We start from the raw sequence: 24,461 nt of genomic DNA, 5'->3' as shown, positions 1-24,461 counted from the left end.
CACTGCTGAGTCCTTGAGCAAGGCCCTTAATTGTTCAGTTGTATAAATTGAAATAGAAATGTAAGTCACTCTAGATAAATGTGTGTGCTAAATGACATAAATGTAAATTAATTGTAATATGTGAGTGCGCTTCGGTGCGGCGCTAGGACCAGGTGGGTCTAACCATGCGCTCTCGCTAATTCATCCACACGCAGCCTTTTGTTCTGCAAATCACCCCTGTGTTTGTGTGTGTAACATCCAGCGGCACGTTTGTTTCTCTCTGTGCACAGCATTGTGCAGAAGTGTTGATTGGCTGTGCGCAGGCGCTCTGAAGCTCAGCATTGATCTGTGGAAAGTTGAGCATTGGAGGAGGCGCGCGGTCTCAAGCAGTGGCTTATCGGATGTTCCTCAAGTTCAGCACATCAGCTGTTGCTGTGTATGTGATGGTGCCCTGATATCAGTGCGGTCTGGCCCTGGTCAGCCCGCTTCGGTCCAGGTCAGATCAGCCTGTTACCGGCAGCATGGCATTCGGAGTTCAGCTCGCGCTCTCGGCTCTCCGCGTCGTGCTGATGCTCGCGGTCTGCTCCGGTGACAGTCTGTCTAACGAAGGTAAGACTTGTGCACATACAGTAGATAACTGCAGGGTAACTAGTTTGCATAACAGACAGCTGTTTGTCTCAGCTCTTTTGTCGCGCACAGAGGGGACTTTACTGCCTCTAAATCCTCAGGGTTTAATGAACACCAAGTGTCTCTGTGTTGAACAGACTGCTATACTAAAGAGTTTACATTACACCTCATCTGTCAGTTCAACTCTGTATGCTTTAATGCAATACAAGCAATCAGACCACGCATGTGTTCATTCAACACTGTGACACTTATTCTGCATTTAATTGTTGCATTTTGTTATAATAGGTGTAGCTCTATGATCAGATTATGTGTGTGTATAAGTGAACTATTAACTATTTTTATGTGTCTTATTAAGTAAATATACCCAGGAATGACATTTTATTTCCTGTGCTAATTTGACACTGGGTTTAAGTTTAAGTACATTCCTTAAGTAAACATGTTAGATGAATAGAATTTTTGTCTGATTTTGATTTATTTTTACGATCAAACATACTCGTGCCAAGTAAAGCAGCACTTTATGAGTTAATTTACTGTGATAGGAGCTTCGGCACTGTAAGTGTTAATATCGTTGCCATTCTGTTTCATTAGGGCTGCAGCTGTACTCAGGTTCAAATTTACATGGCTTCAAAGCCTTTTATAACAAGGTTTTGATTTCAGCATGGTGCCTTCACTTCTTACAAGTATTACATTACAGTACACTACAAGCAGTTGTCAAGTCAAGTCAAGAGTCAAGATTTTATTGTCATTTCAACCATATATAGCTGTTGCAGTACACAGTGAAATGAGACAACATTTCTCCAGGACCACGGTGCTACATAAAACAAAGACAGGGATAAGGACTTAGTAAGTTAGTCGTAACCATGAAGTGCATCTGCAACCTGGTGCAAACAGTGCAGGACAAGACAAAAAGAAAGTGCAGGACAAAAGACAGTGGACAGTTGTGTATTAGGATGAAGTTTCTTGCATCTATATGAAGGATGAATCTAGGTGTATTAGGATGAAGTTTCTTGTTCTACATGTTTGTAAACTGGGATCTGTGTGTGTCTTTTGAAAGCACTGATTGCTCCCTGTGCTGGAGCCCAATTGGATAAGTACTTCGAGTGAAAGCAAAAGTGGTGATTAGATCTCTCTCCTCCTTTGTGATGGTTGTTTCTATCTAGATGTATTAATTGTGCTTTGTTGTTGTCTTAGAGTTCAAGTTGCAGGTTGATCGTGTGTGGAGGAACATTAACTGCTCAAATTGAGTACATTATAAACGTACGCCGAGCGCATTAACAGCGTTGACATTTCTCCAGTGAAATTAAAATCCATGCGACCTACTTTATCTGGCAATGACGATTATGGGAAGCTACGGGGAGGACGACACTAATGAGTATGAATACAGACATCAGTGAAGCCGTGATAGATTCATCAACTCAACTACTGACACGGATGCTCGATCAGCTAGAAGAGCACTTTGTTAAGCAGAGAGGTATAGAAGGTGAAGTGAAAGGTTGTTGATGGCATAATATTTTTTTTTTTTTATGAGATAAGTCAGTACAGTACAATCTTGTTAGTTAGTTTTCATACAGCTAGAGAAGAAAGTTACATATGAGATTTAATATGCGAATGAATTCATGAGAAAATGTGTAATTGTCATGAACCTAATCATTTACACCTCCCTTTAGTTAAGGATTTATGTACGTGATTTTTGTCAGTCTGAATGAATGAATGAACTTTTTTTGTAGATCCACCCGTTAAAAAAATCTCACATTCAGAGTGTTAATGTCACCTTTTGTAGAAGGTGTCTTTGTGTGTCCTGCTAGTGTGTAACCTTTCTTCAGTATGGTGTGTCTTTTTTTTACAAAGTCGCGTCTTTCCAAACCATCTCTTAAATGGAAAAAAAGAAAATTCTACATCCACATTATTTTGCTTTGAAAGATTACTGTATATTGAACGGTAAGTTAAAGCTTGGTCGATTTTTCTTTTCTTAGAAGATGAGGTGTTTTTTAAATTCTAAAATTCTGATTGTGAAAGTATGGGGGCACTACTTCTCGCCTCCGCCTTGTGTGTGTGGAGTTTGCATGTTCTCCCCGTGCCTCGGGGGTTTCCTCCGGTTACTCCAGTTTCCTCCCCGGTCCAGAGACATGCATGGTAGGTTGATTGGCATCTCTGGAAAATTGTCCGTAGTGTGTGAGTGTGTGAGTGAATGAGAGTGTGTGTGTGCCCTGCGATGGGTTGGCACTCCGTCCAGGGTGTATCCTGCCTTGATGCCGATGACGCCTGAGAAGTTTGTATAAAAGCTGTAGAAAATGAATGAATGATTGTGAAAGTAATCAGATGCACTTCCTAAATATTATTAAATCAAATATCTGCCTCATTAATTCAGAACACCTCGATCATTAATCCATTTCATATATTCTTAGAAACATTTGGTTTCCTAGTGGGTCTTTGAATGTATTCGAGTATCCTTGATCATTAAATTACTGCAGTAAAGACTGAGAAAAAAAGTCCTGCTATTCCTAATACTTACGTGTGCAAACCTTCCATGTTTTGCATTTGAAAAACCCCAGTCTTTCTTTCCATCTCCTTCCATATCTTATGTTGCATGTCTTTCAGACTTTTTGTCTTATCCCTCTCCTCTTTTCACTGTCTGCTGTCTGGCCTTCATTATGTTTTAAAGCTTTATTCAGAACCTTTAAAGATTCCTGCAGAGGAAAAATTAAAAAAAGAAATGGTGTGCCAGTTTCTTCCAGACTACATAACACGTTCATATTTAATCCGGTTTAAAATAAATCGGTTGGATCGTATCATGTAGACGTAGACACATTATGGCAAGTGGACAAGCTGATTGTGTTTAGGAAGCAGAATGAGAAAAGATGTGGGAGAATACAGGGAAATGATTGAGTGTGGTAAATGCGGGCATGTTGTGATGATGTGTGAAAGCAGAAACAACTGGGCTGAGGAGAAAACTCATGCTTCTGCTCTAACGCCGCCCCCCCTCGTGTATGTGAACTCACTTTGGGACTCCTTTGTTGTCTCTCTTTTTCTTATTTTTTTCCTTGCTCTTTATGCCTCATCTCTTGTTATCCTCTTTTCACATAAGCAGCCATTAGTGTATCTGGGGTGCATTTGCAAGTGAACCCATGTGTCTTGCATCATGCTGAAAACTCACCTTGTGTGGGAAAGAAACTCATGTGGGAAAGAAAACAATGGCACTTGGTGAGAAGCAGGGCACGGGAAAGGCAGGAAGTGGTGACCCTACTCGCATTGTTAAGGGCTAATAAAGGGGTAATTAATCTATGCCTGGAGGTTCCTCATAAGAGCAGGTGTCTCTCTGTGTTTCAGGAGGTTAAATTAGAACAGGATGAGACTGTGTTGTGAAGGCAGGGTAGAGTCCAACATAAACGCAGGGGGAGGTGGTAAATTAGCCACATGTAGGAATAGCAAACGGTTACGACCCGCTGTCTGGAATTTGTGAGTTTTATGTGGAACCTTCACCTGTGACATGTAACATCACATATTGAATGATAATTTATACAGATTATATTCAATCATATCAATGGATCTAGAAAGGAAATGACTGATAACTAGTTTATAAAGACATGAAACAGGAATTAAATGGATACAGAATAAATTGTATGAATGCAGCTCCCTGATTTCCTTTTATCATTCCATTGTTTTTAGCAGCAGACTGTATTATTTATTTATTTATTAAAATTTTATTTTTAATGACGATATCTTTTGCTGTTGTCATCGTCTGGATTGCGCCATGTTCACAATCCTGTTCACAATCCTAGTTATAGAACAAAGGAATCCAGGATAAATAATTATGTGTAATTTTATTCAGTATTCCATTTGTAATGGAAAGAAAACTGGATTATTGTGCATCATCATGGAGTCAGTAAGCATTACTGTAAGTTCTCAGTTTACCCACGATTCTCAGTATTATGTCTAAAATACACAATTTTGACATATTTTTCACTTACAATCGTTCATCGGTGTGAATTAAATGCAGGATCTAGTATTAATTCAGCATGATTAAAAACACATGCTATATCAGAGAATAAAATATGTTTGTTTAAAATCTCTCTGTGTGAGGCTGCTGCATTTTTAATCATTTTTCACTGCACACACTTTTGGCCCAGTTTCCTTAAACCACCCCAGTGTTAAGATAATGTCAACTGAGAGACAGCAAGAGAGAGAGAGAGAGAGAGAGAGAGAGAGAGAGAGAGAGAGAGAGAGAGAGAGAGAGAGAGAGAGAGAGAGAAAGAAAGATCTATGACTGGCACTTACTCTGCCATTTCGCAATGACCTTTGTGCTCCAGTGCTTCAGAGATATGGCTTTATAAAGTCCCTTTATATTTTGAAGGGAGTCCTACTATAATGTGGGAGGACAGTTGACACGCTTTTATGACAGGCTCTGTTTCCAGAGCTAATCTGACAGAATCTGCGTTCATGGCCAAAAACGCCTGTCGCTGATGGAGCGTGAGACAGCTTATAGCTGAGTGGGATTCTGAATTTTGATGTGGAGAGATCATATCACATCAGAACCCTGCCATGGTGTCAGGCTCTCACAGAGCTGTCGAGCTGATGCTCATGTTCTTGGTCTTGAGAGAGAGACAGAAGAAAAGACTTGATGCCTCCCGGGTTTTGGAGAGCGCATTATCAGTCCGCGCATATATATGAAGTTTTACAGGAGATAACTCTTGAAACGAAATGGAACGTCTGGAGCCACTCTGAAATTGGGCTGAAATGACCTCCTTTTCTGTCAAGGTGTGAGGTCAATAAGTTCTCACCAGCCCAAGTACTGATGTGGCCATGAGACCTGCCTCAAAACTAGGTCCACTTTTCTCTTGGGTGACGTGACATGTATCATATATATCATAGGGTTCTTTTGTTTGCGTTTAAGGACAGTTTGCTGGGATTTAAAAAGACCTATCTTACCGTAAGCCTAAAGATTATAACCTTTTGTAGAAACATTTCATAGAAACGTTGCAACATATGGATAGGATGAATGTATAGGATGTAATAATAAAAAAACGCTCTACATATTTAGAGCATTCAAAACATTTTTAGGTGCATTTTTAATTTTGAAAATTAATTACACTAGAAAAAAATACTGTACCATTTTGCACCAACGGCATTTGTGATTCCTTGATGCTATTGCTTCAATTACAACACCACCATGAATAATGTAAAGAGATACTCAAAAAAACAAAATGTCAATATTTAGACCATCTTTCCTAAAAAGTCGTTAGAAATGACTGGCCAGCTGAGTCCAAGCTCAACATACAAGCCCATATCCATGAGCCCTGCCTATTCTTCATGCTGTCTGTACTCAGGTATCCATAAGGACTTATAAATTAAGTCTTGTAAACAGCCTAGAGACATGGATCAGTGAGCTGTAACGCTGTCTTAGCTCATCTGGGTTAGATACTGCCACGTGGAGAAATCACACTTCATTGACGCTGATTGTAGGACTGGGTGTAGAAGAAAGAGTGAGTGAGTGAGACAGAAAGAGAGAAAAAGAGAGCGAGAATCCCAGTGGAGTTGCTCCATCGCCCAGCCATATAAAACAGTTGTTTATTATGTCAGCCAATGTGGAATTAATTGGATTGTCCGTCTTTTGTCAGGAAACATATCACTACCGATTTCAGTTGCCCAATAGTTGCAAAACTGTCAGCGAGGAATATTTCCCAGACTTCATAATGTTTAATGCACATACAGTGTGGAACATGTGTATCCTGGATTTCGTATGTGTTACAAAAAAGGTTACTACATTTATTGTTTATTTTTACTTATTTTCATGAATGAAAAAAATGCTAAACATATTTTTACTCATCTGTCTGTGTAGCCTCAGAATGTGTTGGCTGGAAGAAACAGCCGAAGATCGAAAAGTTAAATGTTATACTTTACAAAGAGCTCATTGTTAGAACTGGAGGCATGCATGTTAGTGCAAAGACAGAAATGTGCATGTCAGAAATATACATAAGCACTCTGATTCCAGACAATCATGAATTCATTCTGGATTGAAACGGCTTGGTGTTTGTCATTCTTAGGTCATGCAGACAGCTGATGAGTGTCCATTTGTGTCTTTGATCACAGTTGGCGACCCTAATTTGACGCCACTGTCATCTCAGTTCTCTAGCTCTGATTTGAGGTTATCTAAGTTCAGAACATTTCAACAATGTCTTTGCCATGGAGGGGCATATGGTACGGCTTCTTGCCCACCCTGAATGCCAAAGCCCCTGGGCTGGCATTTGCTGGGTCTTAATACCAAGCTGTACACGCTCCTCGGCTTAACATTGTGGTTAATCTTTTTCACTGACAGTTTTGCAGCAACTGCTATAGGTAGTGAGTGTCATTTTGTGTGGTTATATTTTTGGCAAACTAACATTTGACTTTTTTACTTTCATTTCACTTTAGTGTAACAGTAGGGTATTAGTATTAGTAAGTAAGACGCTTGTGCACTTATGCCATTTGTTGTTTCTACAACGCACTGGCTAACTTTTGACTGCCAAGCCACCTGAGCAAAGGCCAACCTTTGGGAAGATCACAATTACAGTGTTGACCAGCAGGGGGCATCATTCTCACCCAAGTTGCTGTACTGTACACAGAGTAATTCATCAGACCATATGTGGGATGATGTCATGCACTGGGAGAAAATAGGAGCTTCGGTATGCACATAAAGGTCATTGGGAGTGAAGTAAAGAGTCCGAGAAAACTTACTGGACAATAAAGGGTTTCACGAGAGACTTGTTTGACTGTAAAGCTTTGTTTTCCATCCTTTGCAATTATATATTCACATTGCTTACAATCAGTGAACCTCATCGCTGATGGAATAATGTTCATGGTCCTGACATTATCTGTAAGTCTTCCATCACTAGGACATTTCTAGTATTTGTCTCAATCCATCTGTGTGTTATAGTATTGGTTTGCTCTCAAAATCTGATCACACACATCAGACGGCAGACGACAAAGCGCTGTGAATGGAGACTTTAGCCGCAGACAAACCGTTCGAATTTCTTACATAGTGTAATGTGCTTCTGGAAGGAAAATGAGCAGTTCCTCCATGTTGAACCTTTTGTTTATTTATTTATTTATTTATTTATTTATTTATTTATTTATTTATTTATTTATTTTAATCGAAGACCCCAAGGTTTTTTTTTTTTTTTTATTGGCCTATGTTTATTGGGGCATGTTTCGTGAAATTGTGGTGTTCGAACATCTAACTTCCATACAGGGAAATGGAAACTGTTACTGGAAGTGAACCAGCTTTGCTGTGTACCATGTCTTCATACAGTACATGAAGTAAACAAGCTTTTTCTCCAGGTTAAATTTTATGCACATCTGTGTTGACCATTGCTTTAATCATTCTCTTTGTAACAGGACATCTCCACTTCTAAATCCTAAGTGAACCTGATTTTTTTTTGCATTAATCATTCTGTTGCTCAGTTGCTTTTGTTCCTTCAAATGCATTTAATGGTGAGTAACATGCAGTTATTGAAGGCAGGAAGCAAGTGGTTAAACTAGCATGGTATTTATTAGGAGGAATCTGAAAATCATGGTCGATTTCCACAGCATGGGGTCAAGCACAAGCAGCCTATGTTAAATATATATAATCTGTTATTAGAAAAAAGGCAAATAGGTGAGTGTCAAAAGCAAGAGACACACTCTCTCTCACTCATTTTCTACCGCTTATCCGAACTACTCGGGTCACGGGGAGCCTGTGCCTATCTCAGGTGTCATCGGGCATCAAGGCAGGATACACCCTGGACGGAGTGCCAACCCATCACAGGGCAAAGCAAGAGACAGAAATATATAAAACAAGGCTCTAATGAAACATGGCTGAGAAATGCACAATAACATCGGAAATAAAACAGAGAAACTGTAGGGTATAGACAAAATAATTAGGCATTGGAAACAGAGCGGGTGCGAACATTAGGGCAACAAACCAATGACATGACAAGAAGATTCAAGATCAAAATGAAACACATGGCAAAATATACAGTAAACTAAGCACATCAAACCAACCAGCAAACAAACAAAGCACAAATGACACAGAATAAGAATAAGCACAACCTTCACTACACTGATTAGGCTGAAAGGATGAATTTCTTTCAGGGTGGAAGATAACAATGGTTTTACATAATGATGCAGCATGTGCACAATGATGAAGGACACGTCTTGGGCCTTTGGTTAACTCTTTTGCTCGATGAAGATGGCCGGCTGTCATCTGAAATAGATTTTGTTTTCAAATGAACTCTTGGTGTTTCTTTACATAGATCCAATATCATTTTAATGTTTTGTCTAGTTGGGATTCTTGCAGATGCTGGTTATGATTATTCCTAATTTGGATTCGTGCCTTTGAGTTTGTCGTATCACTTAAACTTTACTAATCTCATCATCAACAAAGATGCTTCATTGCAAGGGTTAGATGCTGATACGTATGTAGAAGCGCACAAATTAATTATTTGATATTAAGTGCTTTGAGATAAGAGAGCTTATCACCCCACAACCATGATCAATGTCCATCACATTGATTTTATTTTTCTTTCTCTTTCACTCTCTCCCTCTTTTCAGGTATTCATTGTCTTTGGTTGTTGTTTTCTTTCTCTCCCTTTTGTCTTTTTGACAGGGTGTATGTCATCCATTCAATTTCCAGGTTTGCAATAATCTGTCTGTCACCAAAGGCATTTTTTTTTCATTTCTAATTATTCAGGCACAGACATTAGTAAGAACGGAGGCTGAGTAGAGCGTTGATGTCGCTGCAAGGCCGCATGTTTAGGACAGTGCTATTATTGCTAACCTGAGAGTTGGTCAGCTCATTATCAAATGAAAGAGAGGCATTAAAGGGGTGTGAGAAAAGGAAAAGAAGAAGAGGAGGTGAAAGGAAGAGAAGGAAGAGAAACCAAGGACAGGGATAAAAAGCACAGAAAGAAGGGTGCTGTTCCTTGTCATAGCCAGTCCTCAGCATAGCTCTCGGCTGAGGTTGAATTAATCAAATCAGGGATGAAAGATGCAAAATTCCATCTGTAGTGCAAAACCAAGCTTTTAGGAAATCATTATTTCTGCATGTTCTGTCACACCGAAGAGTCGTGTGTGACAGGAAACAGACTCTGCTGTCGTTCAGAGGAAGTTTTACAGCACAATACTGGGACTAGTTCGCAAATCAAACCATGCTGAGATGCGAGCCAGCCAAATCTGAGGTATGATTCATTTGGGGAGAAATTTCTTCTCAAGTGCCTCCAGGTGCATGATGTCAGACCGAGGTGGTAAATATGGAGTCAATTTCAAAAGTTTTCATCTTCAAATGTAGGGATTGATTTTGTCTGCGTCGTTCTGAGTCAGAGCAGAGAAAACTGCTTTTGCTATATGTGTAAAACTGATGTAAACCTCCACTGAACTGTGAAATTCCTAATCGTTTAGGCATGGTGGAAAATTTACTCCACACAGATAATCCATGCTAAATGTTAGCGCTTCACCATTTATATGGTACCAAACAAAATCTGACCATGTCACTTTCGCTAGCTTCCCTAATTTTTATGGATGGTCTTTTGTTGGAAGGTTACAGTTACAAAGATCACATATTAATACTTAAAAATATCATGTGTTATCTGGTTGCTTTTCCTACTATCTAATCTCCCCAGCAGAGTTTATTAGACTGAATATGCTTAGTCTTTTAATTTGTAAACCAGCATTGGGATATATTCAAAGCAGTTCTGTAAGTCACTGTAAGTATAAGAACATTTGCCAAATGCCATAAATGTGAATGAAAATGTAAATTTTATCTATCCAGTAGTATGCTCAGTAACTCCTAATCATAAAATATACCAGCATCCACTAATCCGTAAGACATGCACACGTTTTCTTTTCCCCTTACTCTCCGTGGTCTACATGTTCCTCAAGGAGTCAAGAAGCAATTCACGGCACATTGTTTATAACAAGTGCCATGGCGTCAGTCATAGTCATAGGCTTACACACTCACACATCCTCACGCCACTTGGGTGACTTTATTAAAGAAATATAAATAGCTTACCCTTTTGGTTTGTACAAAACGAAGTAATCAGATTGCTCCTAGAGACTTCTTTATTGAGGTTTGTGTTTATGCTGTGCTTTATTGGCCATATAAATAAGCACCGGAGCTTGTTTTACTGCCATTTATTGCATCCAGAGACATTCAGTCGTATAATTCTTTCATTTACTGACACTATTGGTGTAGCTAAACCATGTGAATCACAGAGTCTAATATTAAACAACCGGCTCTTATTTTGTATGTGGAAGAGATGTCTGTCTGTCACCCGGTCTATGCTTCTGTTTCACGGATTTTAAGACAGCGTTAAAAACTAAAGGCGTATAATAATAACCGAAATGCTCGTTCAAAGACAGCTTGTTAAATGCAATGAAGTTATGGCTGTTAACCGAGTCTTCAAAGCACTACAAGAACGGCATAGCCAAGAATGTGATGAGGATTTCACGTGTGGTTTAAGACTGCTTGTAAAGAGATGACCTCAGCCTAGACCCTGACTCTGGCTAATGTTCACCTTCTGATCCTCTCACCAGACTTTGCTGTGGTTTTTAGAGTAATCAAAATTTTGTGTTAATGGTGCAATGGTACAAAAGTTGAGCTAATGTCTGGCTGACAGACGGATAAAACGATACACTCTGTAAAGCTGTGGAAGTTTGTTTGCAAAGCTGATCATGTAAATCTGTAAAGGGTTTAGAACTGTTATTTATCTGACATCAATTTGTGACTCTTATGGATTTCTAGGAAACTTTGTATGAGCATAATGTCGTTCTTCAATGAGAAGCTTTCCGCTAATGAATTTAGACGGGTATTACATTGTTTATCAGCATAAACCTTTTTTACACTGTAAATCTGTACCCTAAGTGTAATTCTCTGTACCAGGAAACACTAAGCTGTTGCTTCGCTGCTAAAGCTTTCACATTTCTCATGATGCCCCCATGCAGAAAAAACGTACAAACCGTCCAGAATGTTGACAAAAATTTTTATTTCATTTTTTCTTTTTCTCAAAAAACGTTTTATATATATATATATATATATATATATATATATATATATACGTATATATATACGTATATATATATATATATATATTCATTTTATGCCGACCCAAAAAGGTCAAAACAGAGAAAGTTCCACTGCAGCACAAATTCATGCCCGATCACGAATAACACTCACAATTTACATTATCTGTGAGCTTTTAACAAGCAAGGCTAGTTGTTCAACACCTCTGCCAATCACATGTAAGAACGGCTGAGGCTTTGTCCAGTAGAAATAGATTTTGTTCAGCAAGAAAAACACAATTAGAGGACAGTGAAAACCACACTTCCCCTACATTCAGAATATCAGGTGACAAGTCCCTTGTGTGGCTTGTAGTTTGTCTCTTGTGTGCTTTTAGTGATTGCCGCTACTGTTGCTTGTCTAGTGTTCTGATGAGAAACAGTAACTCTGCAGAAAAATGAGTAAGCATTCATCTCTCTCTCTCTCTCTCTCTCTCTCTCTCTCTCTCTCTCTCTCTCTCTCTCTCTGTCTCTCTCTGTCTCTCTCTGTCTCTCTCATTTAAATATATCATATGAATTCATTAGTCAGCCCAGGTGTTTTCTCTTTCTTAATTGTTTATATTCAGTTATTTATGATGTCCAATAATATTAAAAATGAAGCACATGAACACTCATTACTAACGACTAAAGTGTTACTGTGTTGTTTTTGAACTCAGAAAATTCTTTACAAAACAGCAGTGATAGAGTGATAATTTAATAGATTTGTTAAACATTGCACTCTTACAGTTGGTGTATTTCAGACTGTTATAGCATTGCTTTTGTCATGTGTGTTTCACTGACATTTGGGTTTCATAGGTGTGTGCGTGTGTGCAGGCGTGTGTGTGTGTGTGTGTGTGTGTGTTTGTGAGACAGTCTAGGTCAGATCATAGCTCATCCACTATTGGATTGCAGGTCTGCGTTTGCTCGTATTGATTTGTAGAGAGCTTCATATGTCACTATTGCACTCTGGGACATGGAGAACGTGTGTGCTACTAAGACAGACAATTTTAACCCGACAAAGAGCAAAGCCCTGAACTTCATAGGATTTATAGGATATGTTTCAGCAAAAGAACTAATAACTCTAATAGGCCATAATTAGAAACCATTTAGTGTGATTGCATTTGCTTTATGCTAAATGCCTCCTACTGCAACTTCTACTTGATTAAACACACATGGAACTATGTGTACAGCCTGAAAATCTATAACACATTGTCTCACAAAAAATTAAAAAATTGTTATATTCCTGACTAACATGTACACAAACCAACCTGTAAAATATTAAAAAATTTTATGCCACTGTTATGGGGCATCATCTAGATGTCATTCTCTTCAAATCTCTTTACCACTGACATGGTTGTTAAAAATAATTTATAATTTAAAAAATATATCTTATTTTATTTTTTATCTTATTTTTCATTATTTCTCTAAAATAATTGTGTCTTTTTTCCTTTCAGCAAATCCAACCAATCAGCTGGGGCCTTTTGATAAAGTGGAACACTATGGATCTACAGAACCATGGCTTCTCATTGGTGGACAGAAAAGACCAATCAGCCTTTTGCAATCAATGGTAAATACTATATGTGTTTGCGAATTAGATGTTGGGTAAAATATTACTGAATCGCTGTACAAAAGTGCTTATTAGAATGTTAGATTATCTTCTGGGTTAAAGATACAATTTATTGTTATTGTTTATGCGAAATAAAAAACTCCTGCATAGGAAAAGCTTGCACATGCAAAACAATGCTGTGTCGGTATGGGAGGACTGGGATTGTGCATCAGAACTGTAGTTGAAAGCACACATCACACTTTAACTGTTACATAGATTAGTCATTATAACATGCAGATATCAGTATTGACCATCAGATAATTATTAAACCAGCATTACCACTCTATAAGGAAAGGTGTACAAGACAGTAGTGAGGTCAGCTATGCTGTATGGGATAGAGACTGAAGCAGTGAGAAAAGACATGAGGCAGGGATGGAGGTAGCAGAGATGAGGATGTTGAGGCTCTCTTTAGGAGTGACAAAGATGGACAGGATTAGGAACGAACACATCAGAGGGACAGCTCAGGTTGGCTGTTTTGTGGACAAGGACAGAGAGGATAGATTGAAATGGTTTGGACATGTACAAAGGGGGAAGATGGTTATATTAGAAGGACGTTGGAGATAGAGCTGCCAGGTAAGAGGTCAAAGGGAAGGCCATAGAGGAGATATATGGATGTGTTAAATGAGGACATGAAACTAAATGGTGCGAGAGCATGCAGAGGGCAGAGGATAGAGCAGATCATACAGGATGATTGGCAGATCATACGGATGCCTGTCATTTGTTATGACGCTTATTTGGCACCTCTGTGAATGGCCATTCAAATTCAGCCACAGAAAATCATTATTTATTGAATGAACAGTGCAATTAGAATAAGAGCTCTGCTCATATTTGAACTATATTATGCAGCCTTACTTCTCATTCCATTTCTGAAGATATAGACAGTTTAAAAAGACCACTGTTTCCTAATTAAAATTTTAATTCGGTAGTTTGGCTTATCATTCCTCTTCAAAATCCTGTGTTTTGTTCTGGCATACAAAGAAGACTCTAAGAAACAGTGGTCCTAATTTACTTCGAATGCATTTAAGCAAAAGAAGTACATCTTCATCCAGCTATTCAAATCCTCCAATTCAGCCTTGGTCTGAACATATGGCAATTTAGAGAGAGAGAGAGAGAGAGAGAGAGAGAGAGAGAGAGAGAGAGAGAGAGAGAGAGAGAGAGAGAGAGAGAGAGAGAGAGAGAGAGAGAGAGAGAGAGAGAGAGAGAGAGAGAGAGAGAGAGAGAGTGTGTGAGAGAGAGAAAGCTTTAGAAAAGAGAAGGAAAGAACCTGCTAATGAAATATTTGCAATTCAGGTTTCTGTGCTGTATTTGGAAATGTAGTGCCAGGTATGAATCATAGTTCCAGTCTTCCAGCCATCCGTAAAACACGGTCTACAATTTCCCAGCACTTTTCAAACTCTATTCATCAGATTGCACTTTTTTCCACTTGTGCAAATTTAGAAATAGGTGTGCATTACTCAGAGAAGTGCATGTTGAGGTTTTTCAAATACAGACTTAAAGCCAACATGCTTTTTTTAAAATCTTTAATCATAAACATTTATAAATGAACGCAGACATGAAAATCTTGTGCGGATGAACGGCTCTGCTGTTGGTCTCAGGAATAGCAAGCTCTGTGGGGAGGAGGAGGAGGCCACAGTTGCAGTTAATTATAGTCATCTTTTTGTGCCACGGTAAACATTTAGTTGTCGCAAATATGCTGAAGTAAGGCATTTATTATTGTACGCTTCCTGTGTGCTGTTTTCATAGTGGAGTCAATAAAAGGCAGCTCTATTATTGAACATGTGCACTGCCTTAAGCAATAGGTGTTGGGGGAAGAGAGACCACCCAGATGTGTGTGTGTGTGTGTGTGTGTGTGTGTGTGTGTGTGTGTGTGTGTGTGTGTGTGTGTGTGTGTGTGTGTGTGTGTGTGTGTGTCTGTGTGTGTGTGTCTGTGTGTGTGTGTGTGTGTGTGTGTGTGTGTGTGTGTGTGTGTGCAAAAGCAGCCTGTGGACACATAAACAGATATCATATGCATCAATCTGTGTGTAACATAAACCAAGAAACTAAGATCTGTCTTTTTTTCATGATCAGCTGCAGGTAGTTCATGAAGATCATATCAAAACTGTTTAACTAAAACATCCTTCCATCACAACGTTTGGTAAAAGTGTGAGAGATATTACAGCCTGGAATGATGTTCATGAACTTTGCATCATAAGATTAATATCACTATGTGGTAGATGTCATGCCATGGGAGATGTTATATGATGGAATTAATGCAATATACAATCTCCGGTGTTTAGAACAGGTTATTATCACACATTCCAGTGTCACCCAAATGAGGTGTTCCTCTTCCTCTTCCATCTAAGGGAGTTATTTCCTTGCCACAGTCGCCTCAGTCACCTAAGTCTTGATCATTGGGGATAAATACAAACACATTTAAATATAATCTTAATCTTGAACTTTTGTGTAATATTAATCTTTAAATAATAAACTTTGTATACTATATTTCTTATGTTCTATAACTATGCTTTGAGACAGTGTCCATTGTTAAAAGCGCTATGTAAATAAAATTGAATTGAATTGAATTATCAAAATACACAATGCTACAAATACTCCACTATACATGGAAATACGGAATAAGTCGTCTCTGACCTAATAATGAATGCCACTTGCCACTTGACAAAAAAAAAAATGGTTTCATCATTTATGTATTTTTCATAATTGTCTTTGCAGGAGAGGCTTTGCACATGTTCTACATCCTCATAACTCCAAGAGCAACTCATTTTTATTTCTCTTCCTGTAACTTACTACTCCTGACTAAATCAATAGGCTTCCATTATGGTAATACATTGTTATAGTGATTGTTGCTATAGTTACATCTCTCTGGGTGTTTTCTAGCTCTGTTCTTGTTGCTTTTGATTAAAATATGTATTTAAATGCATCATAGTCTGTTCCTCCTGTTTCAAGCTCAGCCACTCATTCTTATTTTTGTTTAGAACTACAGTGAAATATGAATAGGGTTCTAGCCTCAAGTGATTTTTATGCTTGTTGTCATGGTTACATTCCAGTATGGATGCAGGTCTATTGATTTATCGTGACAGATGTGTTATTTGTCACACAGTGACCACTAAGATGGTCATACACAGTCTTAATTATCATATGACTGACACTACATTACATTTTAGCCCAAATAACATTCAGGCCGGTGGGATGAGAGACGATGCACTTAATTAAGCTGCTGTCTAATCGTCTTTAAGTGGCACTTAAGCAGTTATGCTCAAATTGCATCTAAATGAATTTCCACTTGCTGGTGTTGCTGAAGTGGTAGTAACAGGTGTCTAATTGAATGCTTCCCTGTATTTTAGTAATTTACACTTTTCTAAAAAAAAAAAATTGTCACTCTCTAAAATGGTCTAGGTCTTTTTGAAAATAAAATAAAAGAAATAAAATAATAATAATTAATATATATATATATATATATATATATATATATATATATATATATATATATATATATAAATATATATATATATATATATATATATATATATATATATATATATATATATATATATATATATATATAAACAAGAAGTGGTTGAAGAGTTGCAGTGAATGTTAGAGCTTGGTTATTACTAATCCTTTAAATGCTAAGCATCTATGCCACTTCTCTCTCTCTCTCTCTCTCTCTCTCTCTCTCTCTCTCTCTCTCTCTTTCTCCCTCTCTCCCTCTCCCTCTCTCTCTCTCTCTCTCTCTCTCTCTCACTCTCTCTGGTTTCAGGGACATCATCCTGCATCACTAAGGCTCCAGATTGAGGCGGAAGGCAAACAGCTGCTGCTCATTCTGCAGAAAAATGAGTAAGCCTTCATCCCTCTCTCTCTTACGCTCTGTCTCTCTTGTTCTCTTGTTCTCTCTCTCTCTCTCTCTCTCTCTCTCTCTCTCTCTCTCTCTCTCTCTCTCTCTCTTTCTCTCTCTCTCCCCACTTGTTACAAGAGGAGCTTTTTCTGGAACAAATTGATGACAGATGCATGTGAGGTCCAACTTGTCCTCTAATCTCTAAATGTGACTACAAAAACACCCTCCTCCTCACACCACTTACTCGCTCACTCACTTCACCTTCATTTTTGTGATTGCTACGTGGTACAAAAGCTTCATACCAGAGGTCACAAAAGCACAATCCTGCAGAACTGCGCTCTGTATTTTTTGTGTGCTGTACCATGTGGCTACGTCAATACTCCAGTAAATGAATAAGCAATGCCCTAGCCTTAGACATAAAGACCTGACAATACATTTTATTCTCATAATTCAAACTAAACTTTAGAGAATATTATGGCATCTTTTTTTATCAGGTCTGCTTCAAGATCCACAGTTTTCAACACAGTATATTGTGAAATTAACATTAAGAATTAACATCGGATAGACTTATGAAGGACTATAGAGTAAATTACTATAATGTAAAAGATAACAGGTCGTAACTTGGACACTCTTACTATCGTTAAAGTTTAAATGAAACAAATAACAGATAAAAAAATGTGACATCATGATGTAATATAATTTTTAAAAAGAATTATAGACAATGAAAAAAGCTGTGGTCTAATAGGAATTAAACACATGCTATAACAATAAAATTATAACCTCAGCGGAGTGGAACAGTAATATTGCTTCCTTCCTATTGGGCCTCGTCACACCATCAATTTGTTCATTATATTTCTAGAGCAGGGGGGCACGGTGGCTTAGTGGTTAGCACGTTCGCCTCACACCTCCAGGGTTAGGGGTTCGATTCCCGCCTCCGCCTTGTGTGTGGAGTTTGCATGTTCTGCCCGTGCCTCGGGGGTTTCCTCCAGGTACTCCGGTTTCCTCCGGGTACTCCGGTTTCCTCCCCCAGTCCAAAGACATGCATGGTAGGTTGATTGGCATCTCTGGAAAATTGTCCGTAGTGTGTGATTGCGTGAGTGAATGAGAGTGTGTGTGTGCCCTGTGATGGGTTGGCACTCCGTCCAGGGTGTATCCTGTCTTAATGCCCGATGACGCCTGAGATAGGCACAGGCTCCCCGTGACCCAAGAAGTTCGGACCAGCGGTAGAAAATGAGTGATTGAGAGAGTGAAAACACCTGCAGACGAGCAATTAAAAAATAATAAAAATCTGTGAAATCCTAGATTGACTATTTTACATTCCCTATGTAATTCACTATAAGGAGATGGTTTAGTTTCTAGTTGGACTAGTAAGTAGAAAGTTGTCAATTTGATCTTCTCTGAATTATAGCTCAACCTGGATGTACGTTTTGGTCAAATGAAAATAGAAGAAAAAGATCAGCTTCAGTTTTCAGATTTTAAAAAGACAGAGATTCTCATGCACTTTTTTATTCTGGGATTTTGCTCCTGGGCCACTGGCTTCATTAGGCATCCCTATACTGAATTTGGTCAATTATAAGACAGCTGTCTTTCCAAAAGGATATTATACAAACATGGCAACCAGACAGAGTCTCAGCATAGAGATGACATTCATCCAAAACCTTTTTAGCTCGTAGTGTCCAGTGACATGAAGAAACAGAATCTGATGAGTGCTTTAATGCTTTATGAACATTATGCATGTCTTCATCTTGCACTGAAGAAAATTTGACTTGCTGCAGCTTAATTGGTGTCTCTTTTCAAAAGAGTGACCTCTGAAAAAACATCTGAACATTCGCACTGACAGATTCCTGCCCGGGGCTTTGAAAGTAGCACAACAGAAACTAATTACAGAATGCTGCGTGAAGTAAAATTCGGTGTGTGTGTGTGCGTGATGACAGCCAGATGCTTGTGAAGCTCATTTTGGGTTGGAGTGCCTAACCTGCAGAGTCAGAGAGACCTTGAGCGAGAATGTTAAAGTGTAGACCTGATAATGAATCATTATGGGAGTAAGAGGTCATGATGGGAGCTGAAGAACTGGAGAGTGGTGTGTCTGGGAACGCTCTTTTGAGACATGTGAAATCAAGCCCGACTTGGGACATAATGGGAAAGTGTGTCTTATTATTCAGTGCTCTCTGGAAAAGTCAGTGAGAGGATTATAGTCTACAGTATAAATCCCTTTTTATGCAGGCATTACATTAAGTCCTCTAATGAAATCTATATAAATCTACATGTAAATGGATTTCTTTTTTTTTTCAGTATGGCACGATCAACTTAATAGTTTGTTCAGCTTGTAAATCATACCGCAGATATTCATGAATCTGAATTTGGCAGACAGTTATTATTTTGGATATGTATGTAAATTTAAAAAAATTATGGATATGTATGTAAATGTATATAACGGAAGGTTCTGGATGATTTTTATTCCACTGGGCGAGGTGTCATGTTTCATCAGACTGTAGGAGTGAGACAGAATTTAATTCATTGCAAAGAAAAGTAACACAACCACAATTGTCTTTTCTTCTGTACCTGAAACAAGGAATATGAACGATTTCTTTAAAAATCAGAGTGAGGCATCTGGACTGGAGATTATACTGAACTTTCCTAAGATTTGCTGATTTATAATATCACTGAAGTCCAAAGACTAAGACAAAAAGTTTGTGTATGCCAAAAAAACTAGAAACACCTACAAACAAAGATGCTGATTTACTGATATATGGATATATTGCATGTGTCATAATTTTTTTCATGTATTTGCCCTGCTGAATATAAAAGTTAAGGCATTTTCAATCAGAAAACCACACCAATTTAAATCAATTTATTTTGCACCCACTGCAGCCACATCAGCAATTGTACAGACAAATCAAACTAAACGAATGGCAGGTATCAAGTTTATATTTAACACTGTTTTTTGAGAAAAAAAACACCTTTAACAACACAGAAACATAGAACATTTTAATATTACTTTCTTCAGCTATGTTGCACATTTCATCATCCATGCTATACGTTTAATTTCGGATATCTGCACAACACCAATGTATTCGATTAAGCATAGGCAATTTTCTGTGACATTTGAACAGAGCAGTACACTGGTTTGGCTCCAGGATTTTTTCTTTTTAACTAAACAGGACCAGTTGTTTAAAATACAAGTTAGTTTAGTTTAAAAAAAAAAATAATAAAAATAGCCAAATAAATTTTTAAAGTAAAACAAGTGCTGTAATAGAAATGCAGAGAATTGCAAAAGTCTAATTTGTGTCACGAAAAGGGTGTATTCATGGGAACATAAATCATACCCAGCTGCAGGGAAGGCATAACAAACTGGGGTTATTTTTTTTTATTTTATTTTTTAAAAATAACAGAACTACAAACACATGGAAACTCTGAGGGAAAAAACTAGACGACTGAAATACAAAATCTTAAACACAGAACCAAAACCAGTAGCCGAAATCAGGAGACAAACCCGGGAAACAAAAGACTAGGACTCAGAAAAACACATACGAAACGACAGGTATAAATAGGGGAGGTAATCAGTGAACCATTAGGAGCAGGTGTGCAGAGGCGGGAACGGGATACGGATGGGATGGGGAAAACACACGTGAGGACACAAGACAAATGGCACCAGACTTAAGCAAACCAGAGTGTGTATTGGCAGGAAATTGTCCAAGCCATCATGAAAATTGTATTGTTTGTGCTGTTGCTTGATGCACTGTAGGTCAGCTGTGTTGAAAGCACTGTCACTGTCCTCTTTGTTCTACATACAGGAGCTCTTAGACACCCACAATTGTTTAATGTAGCTGCGATTGAAAGGAAAGTATGCATCTAGAGTGCATGGCTAACTTTCTTCCACTATATTTGTGTCCGTAGAAATTCCCTATTTTAGCACTCTATGCATTTTTTTGCTTGCACTAATCTGTTTATATGCTTTTGTTTGGATTCTAGTCCTGTCTGCAAACCCTTGGTTGTCATATTCCAGTCATTGTAAGCTTGTCTCTTTATACCCTATTTTGTTTTAGTAGCTTGGCGAAACCTAGCCAATTGTCTCATGCATTGATGTTGTTAGGTCTAGAGCTGTTTCCCTAAAGCAACCTGGCTCACAAGGCTTTATTGTAAGGCTCAATCGGCTGAATATATATTATGTAGTATTATAGTGTGTATTATATACTGGTTGTTTGTGTAAATATCATTGTGTGTGACTCTAGACGAAAAACCAAGAGCTAAGCAAAATAGGGGTGAAAGAGCCGTGAGTGTATTGGAAGAGCGCCCTGTTTAGTCTGATCAAGCCCAGTTGTTCAAACATGACTAAAAATTGCAAAAAAGTGGTAAAAGAAAACATCTTTTGATAAATGGAATTACAAAAATTGCAAGCAGTGATTTGTTTTGTACGCTCTCCAATTTCAATACAATTATAATTCCTACGCACTTAAAGATAGTGCTTTCTGTAGAATCTGTACACACACCGTGGGAGGTGAGGGATGCGAACCTGGTGTGTGTCAAAATGCATTTCTGCTGAGTAAGAAGTACATGAACTTAGCAAATAGATAGCACCACAGTTTTTGTATACCAGTCATCTAGGCCACCCAGTTCTTTGCTTGGTCTGGTAGTGTACTGTATAAAGAAAATTATATATCATCGATTTTATTATACGAGTTTAAGCGTTCAAGAGTCCTATTTCAAGTAAAATTTATGCTTGCTTTTTTCTATCTAAACAGACCATCTTATCATACGAGGATCTTATACAAGGAATTTGAATAAGTTAATGTATTTCCTACAAACCCTAACTTTAACCCAAGTGATCTTAATCACTTGGTTACCTTGGTTAGAGTATTCATGACCATGGAAATGGTCATGGTAAATTCATGACCATGTTTTTTTTTTTTTTTTGGTAAAATGTATCTCCATTTAACTTTAACAAAATTTCAGGTCATGTGAAAGCAAAGTGAACAAGACAGCAATTCATAGTGTACTGTATATACTGTATGTTTTAAAAATGGTTTGAGGTGATATTTCAACCGAGAAAATCCAGTGAAACAAACCTGTGGAAAAATATGGATCGAAGGCAAAAAGAATTTAAATACAATTGCCTAAGTGCTGTTAGAGGATGTTTATAACATCAGAAATAGTTTTTATCGTTAAAATCGTTATCATTAAAAAAAAAATTATGATTGAGTAGTATCTTAGATTAAATAAATAAATAAATAAATAAATACATAAATAAATAAATAAATAAATTCAAGCTGAACATTCCAGGCCAGTTCACACTGAATGCCTTCCTGACGGTTTTTCCCCCCGATATGCATGAAAGGTGTAATTTTAACAAGCATGCCAACCTATACCAACTGTGTCAGGAGCACATTAGAGGTGCATAACACCTGAGCCTGCACATCAGGCTGCCCTTGTTTTACTCATTTCTCATTTGTTTCTGATTTTATGCATCGTCTATGCTTCACTCTGCTTTAATCTGTTACAATCACACTACTATTTACTTTTATAATCATAATCAGCAAAATATGTCAGGACTGCATAAGCATAGTTTCATAGAAAGCTGTTAATATGGTAGGGATAACGACACAGGAGTGTGTATAAATAATCTAAAAAGCTTATTATGCCCTGCCATGCCCTACTGTCTAATGTCATGTTATTATTGAGCTATTGAGCTGTGCTGTAATTACAGCTGGCCCAGTCTTAGCTCTCTCCAACTCCTATGTTTTACTGCCTGAGCTGACCATCTGAACATTACATTTTCAATATGTTTGTCTTTTTTGCATGCTACAATATTAACTTAAATTGACATAGCTTTTTTGAGCTTAGATAGCTAAATGACTTAGAGTTTAATTACAACTACTATCCAAAAAAACAAAAAAGGCATCATGATCATGAACATCATCAACAACAGCATCCACAAAGCAAAACGGGGGGGGGGGGAGAGAAACAAGGTGATTCAGGGCCATTTCCATGGCAACCTTAGGCCCTCTTGGGACTAAGTGAGGAAGGGGAGCTGTGGAGAGGACCAGATAGAGTCAGACAGATAAAGAGAGGAGGGAGGGATGGAGGAGACAGTGCTTACGTAAGGTCCACCCCCTCAGTTTTGGAGGCTTGTTATTATCAAAGAGAAATGACAGCCAGGGAGAACTCTGTGTGTGTGTGTGTGTGTGTGTGTGTGTGTGTGTGTGTGTGTGTGTGTGTGTGTGTGTGTGTATATATGTGTGTGTGTTTGTGTTTGTGTGTGTGTGTGTGTGTGTGTGTGTGTAATTTAGTTCTCCCACATCTCAGCACCTAACAGTTGCACCACTTACCTGAAAGTGATAAAGGGGTTCTGGTAATCTCAGTTTAGGGCAGGGGCAATAAAGGGAGTAAGTAAAAAGTCTGTTGGAAAAGTGAGGTATAAGGGCAAATGTTAAAGGCCTGGATATTAGAGGTTGAATGCTTAGGAAATGTAAAACAGAGAGATAAGAGAAGTGAGTGTGTGTGTGTGTGTGTGTGTGTGTGTGTGTGTGTGTGTGTGTGTGTGTGTGTGTGTGTGTGTGTGTGTGTGTGTGTGTGAGAGAGAGAGAGAGAGAGAGAGAGAGAGAGAGAGAGAGAGAGAGAGAGAGAGAGAGAGAGAGAGGACAGATAAGATACTTCCAGAATGTTCTCACAGTCATGAAGCAGTGCTATAATGCAGATGCTGAAACATCCCGAGTGTTTGCAGGGGTGTCAATCTTAAAGCCTGAGATATGTATATTCAAGAAATAAAATATGTAAGTCTGGAACATGTCTTGGCTTGTGCCTGCAGTTGAGTTAATGAGTCAGAGCTAAGCAGAACCGAGTTTGCCTTTACTGACTGCAGCATCATTAATCTGCTTACTAGTAATAGTGTATATTCTGAAAAAGATGTCTCTATTCCCCAACCCTCAATCCTTGACTGAACTGGAGGCAATTGCACACTCTGACAGACAAAACATGAATTACTCTGTTATTCTGCAACCGTACATTATTAAACAACAACAACAACAACAACAACAACAACAACAACAACAACAACAACACAACAAAAAAACCTAAGCTTAATTTCATGGATGAATGTTTGAAATCAGTGTTGAGGTAAAAAAAAATTACGGTCCTTTCTCAGATGGGTCCCGTGACAATGTTTTAACTTTCAGAGGTATTAAAAGAAAAGGCAAGACCAGCCATTCATTCGATTATCCTTAGCATTCGCCTGGTCAGTGTTGCATTGCTTTGAATCAGGCGACAAGTTATACAGTATTTTGTGAAATCAAACCATGTACATTTGTAAATTTGCACATACAAACAACCTTCCAGTTTAGGCCACACTCTCTTTATGTTTAAATACAGATAAAG

At 38.2% G+C, this 24,461-nt stretch overlaps 1 protein-coding gene across 1 annotated transcript in view; it reads left to right on the top strand.

The window, feature by feature from the left end:
- Positions 1-223: 223 nt before the first annotated feature.
- LOC113634087 (disintegrin and metalloproteinase domain-containing protein 12) overlaps positions 224-24,461 on the top strand; it is a 95,013-nt gene continuing 70,775 nt past the window's right edge. The window contains exons 1-3 of the mRNA XM_027132809.2: positions 224-588; positions 13,107-13,219; positions 17,016-17,092. Of these exons, the coding sequence (XP_026988610.2) occupies positions 501-588; positions 13,107-13,219; positions 17,016-17,092 (278 nt within the window). The 5' untranslated portion in view covers positions 224-500. The remainder of the gene's footprint in view (positions 589-13,106; positions 13,220-17,015; positions 17,093-24,461) is intronic.

This window comes from Tachysurus fulvidraco, chromosome 8 (genome assembly GCF_022655615.1).
Source record: "Tachysurus fulvidraco isolate hzauxx_2018 chromosome 8, HZAU_PFXX_2.0, whole genome shotgun sequence".
NCBI lineage: Eukaryota > Metazoa > Chordata > Actinopteri > Siluriformes > Bagridae > Tachysurus > Tachysurus fulvidraco.
This window is presented reverse-complemented; position numbering and strand designations above follow the sequence as displayed.